We start from the raw sequence: 3,416 nt of genomic DNA on the forward strand, positions 1-3,416 counted from the left end.
TTTGGCATTGGACTGTGTGATCTTCAGGGACTTTTTCAACTGCAATGACTTTGAAGTGTAGGTCAAGCAGTGAGAAGTCAAAGCTTGGACTCAGTAATCTTCAAGTGTGCCTTCCAGCCTGGATATCTATGCGATTGCCAATGGAGGGCAGATGAAAAGCAATCCAAAAGAAAGAGCAATGGCAGATCTTTGAAGAAGCTTCACTCAAAGGCAGCCTTAAGCATTACACCATGGCCACCCTGAGAGGCTGAGCCAGGGTGGGGACAAAGGGCGGGGTTGGCTGTGTTGTGATGTGCTGTGACACCTGTGACATCACAGGGCACGTGTCACAATGGGGGCAGCTATAAAAGGCCCCAGCAGGTAACGCTGGCTCAGTGTTGCTTGGGCAAGCGGTGAGTGCACACGTGGTGGGGAGGCTGGGCTGGGGACAAGGGCTGGGGCAGAAACGCTGCACCTGGGGCTGGGTTCTCCCCCTGCATGCAGGGACAGCCCTGATGGGAGAGCCCTGGGCAGGGCACCCTGCTGCTGCTGCTGCTGGGGCAGTGGGACAGGCGTTGGTGCCTGCCAGCTGTCTGGGGCCCTGTCCTTCCTGCTCCCCGAGCCCTGAGGACTCCCGTCCCTGCTGCCCCCACTGCCGGCTGCCTCCCTCACAGCCCCACTCAAGGCCTTCTCTCCATCCTCCTGCAGACCATGAAAGCCGCAGTATTGCTTTTCGTGCTTTTGAAGAGCCTCATCCACTACCCACAGCTCGTGGGTGATGCTCAGGCTGAGGAAACACGTCTGCGCATGGAAGCGCGTGCAAAGCAGCTGGAATGGGAGAGGATTCGGATGGAGCGGGAGGCGGAGCAGCTCATCCTCAAGCAGGTGCAGCATGTGGAGCTCTTGCAGCTCTTAGCTGTTACTGTGCTCCTAATTCTTGTCGTGGTCCTATGGTTGATGGGGTGCCAAAGGAGCCTGAGGAGAGAAGAGTATGAATACTATAAGAATAGGTCAAATGAAGAGGAAGTCAGAAATGGAGATGCAAATGTGGAAGTCAGTATTGGAAACGCAGAAGAAGATGATGCGAATCGGGAGGAAGGTAACAATGATGACGGAAATGTAGAGGAAGTCGGCAATGTTGCTGCAAATGGAGAAGATAATGTTGAAAACAGAGTTGTCAATGGGTCTGCAAATGAAGAAAACAATGACCTTGCAGTCTATGAAAGACACAATGATTTTGACGATAACTTTGGTAGAATTCTACTGGAACGCATACAGTGGCCTGTACAGGACCTGCAGGCGGGCTGTGCGTGGACAATGAACCTCATGGATGCTTATGCACATTACTTTGGACACGTCTTATCCAACAGCTTCTACCCAGTCCTGCAAAGAGCCATCGGGGTGGGCAGCGCCTTCGAAGGCTGGAGTCCCCGAGAGCAGGATGTTGTGTACCAGGTGCTCATACCCATGACTCCTCCCCGAGGCCACAGCTTCCACCTGGAGCTGGACTCTGCAGAGCAGAGGCAGGGGAGGAACTTCCGTGTCCGCGTGCAGCTGGAGTGCACCTGCAGCAAGGAGCAGCAGGCTGAGAACATGCTGTGCTTCCTGCACCACCCCGAGGAGGAGCTGAGGAGCAATCAGGATCCCAGCCTCCTGGACACCCTGTGCACCAACTCCTACCTGGATGTGCAGAAAACTGCCCGCTGGTTCTACCAGCTGGTGAGAGCCATCTGGCCAGCTTTGCCTCAGTCACACAACTGGCATTTAAAGCTGCTGCCCTCCAGACGCTCCTGCCAATTCCAGGTGACCAATGGCATAGAAGTCTACAGGATTGAGATACTGTTTGGGGTCAGAGAGGTGACTCACATCTTTGTGAGCAGCGAGCCTAGAGAGGCCCACACCCAAAACACAACCTGGCCTGAGAGCTATGCTGTGGCAGAGATGAAGTTCTTCCAGCACATCGCCAGACAGGCACCTCCTGACAGTGTGCACCTGAGATGCCTGCAGTTCTTCACCCGTCTTGTGCTGGGCTTCTGCTTTCCCACCTACACCATGAAGACTCTTGTCATGCACCTGCTCAATGCGGTGCCTGTGTCACAGTGGCGCAGGAGAGATTTGCTGCAGAGGCTGCTGGATATCAGCGATAGCCTGTGCTTATGTGTGCTAGCAAAACGCCTCAACCACTTCTTTGTCGGGAACCAGAGGCTGCCTCAGGACATCCGTTTACCCCCAGATGTTCAAATGGCTCGGCCATACAATCTCTTCTATCGCCTGGCAGAGGAACCAGCGGCACACAACCAGGCCATTAATGAGTACCGGGCCTTGCGAAGGTGGTTCAAAAGAATCATTCTTAGTAGAAACTGAATGAAAGGAGTAATGCACAGAGCTGTGCTAGTGTGCTCACAGCTGGCAGCAGAGAGACACCTCATAAACATATTTAGTGCTTTAACGAAAAGAGAATATGTGCAACAGCTCTGCCTAAGACCCACAGCCTCTCCTGCCGCCTCAGCACGTGGACAGCCACAGGAGGGTTTATTCTACTTCCTTGCATCATTTCATTTTTAAAAAAAGCCACCGGATCTACATAAACGCCTTCTGGAATTTCCCCACTCCTAAGAATGTGCATGAAGAGAGAGCATGTCGTACATGTAGGGCCAAAGTCATCTAAGCCCACCTGTAACACGCAGTTGTACCCGGCCTTTCAGAAGGACCATGAAAAATTTAGACCATGAAAGCAGCAGGAATGTGGGACAGAAAAAAAACAGACAAAAAGACCCAGTGGAAACGACAACCCTGTTTGGCTGGCATCATTCAATGGACGGAAGAGACATGGACATCATTCGTACCCGGAAGAGACACCTTTATGTCAGCACTGGACAAACTGTCTTGGAACTTGTGAAGTTAGATTTTGGTGCTTTAGGCACTAACTTTATCAGGATATTTTTTTTAATGAGCAAAGTAGCTAATAGTTGCTAAATTGTTGTTTACTGTAGAAGCACATCAGTCTCAAAAGCAAAGTCACAGACATTACAGTCCACGCTAAGTTTTGGTATAAAGTTGTAAATAGAAGCAGAAGCTGTTCCTGGAGGACCCGGTGGGGCCAATGTTTCTGGGCAGCTCCTGTCTTCTTCTCAGGTGTTGATGGTGGCAGCAAGCAAAGCAAAGCAAAGCAAAGCAAAGCAAAGCAAAGCAAAGCAAAGCAAAGCAAAAGCAATGGCCAAAAGCCATGGCAAAAAGCACTAGCTATTCCCAAGGCATGCTTTTGTAGAGAAGTTTCTTAACAGGCTAAGACACAAACTCGGATCACCAGCCCTTAACCTATTAGAATTCTAGTTTTTTAGCACACCAGGTTATGTATAAACTATGCATATGGTCTACCTTGTTCTATCTGAAAAATGTAAGCAATATTCTTAATATAGATCTTTTATGTATAAAAC

The 3,416-nt window shown here is 50.6% G+C and overlaps 1 protein-coding gene across 1 annotated transcript; it reads left to right on the forward strand.

The window, feature by feature from the left end:
• The first annotated feature begins 690 nt into the window (after nucleotides 1-690).
• Nucleotides 691-2,343, forward strand: LOC130267001 (inositol 1,4,5-trisphosphate receptor-interacting protein-like 1). The gene has a single exon (XM_056516248.1). It carries the CDS (start codon nucleotides 691-693, stop codon nucleotides 2,341-2,343), a length of 1,653 nt encoding a protein of 550 aa, XP_056372223.1.
• Nucleotides 2,344-3,416: the final 1,073 nt, after the last annotated feature.

This window comes from Oenanthe melanoleuca, unplaced genomic scaffold (assembly GCF_029582105.1).
Source record: "Oenanthe melanoleuca isolate GR-GAL-2019-014 unplaced genomic scaffold, OMel1.0 S473, whole genome shotgun sequence".
Lineage (NCBI taxonomy): Eukaryota > Metazoa > Chordata > Aves > Passeriformes > Muscicapidae > Oenanthe > Oenanthe melanoleuca.

What these genes read in the sequence shown, in the direction of transcription:
- LOC130267001 (XM_056516248.1), top strand. Translation starts at nt 691, where the DNA reads ATGAAAGCCGCAGTATTGCTTTTCGTGCTTTTGAAGAGCCTCATCCAC.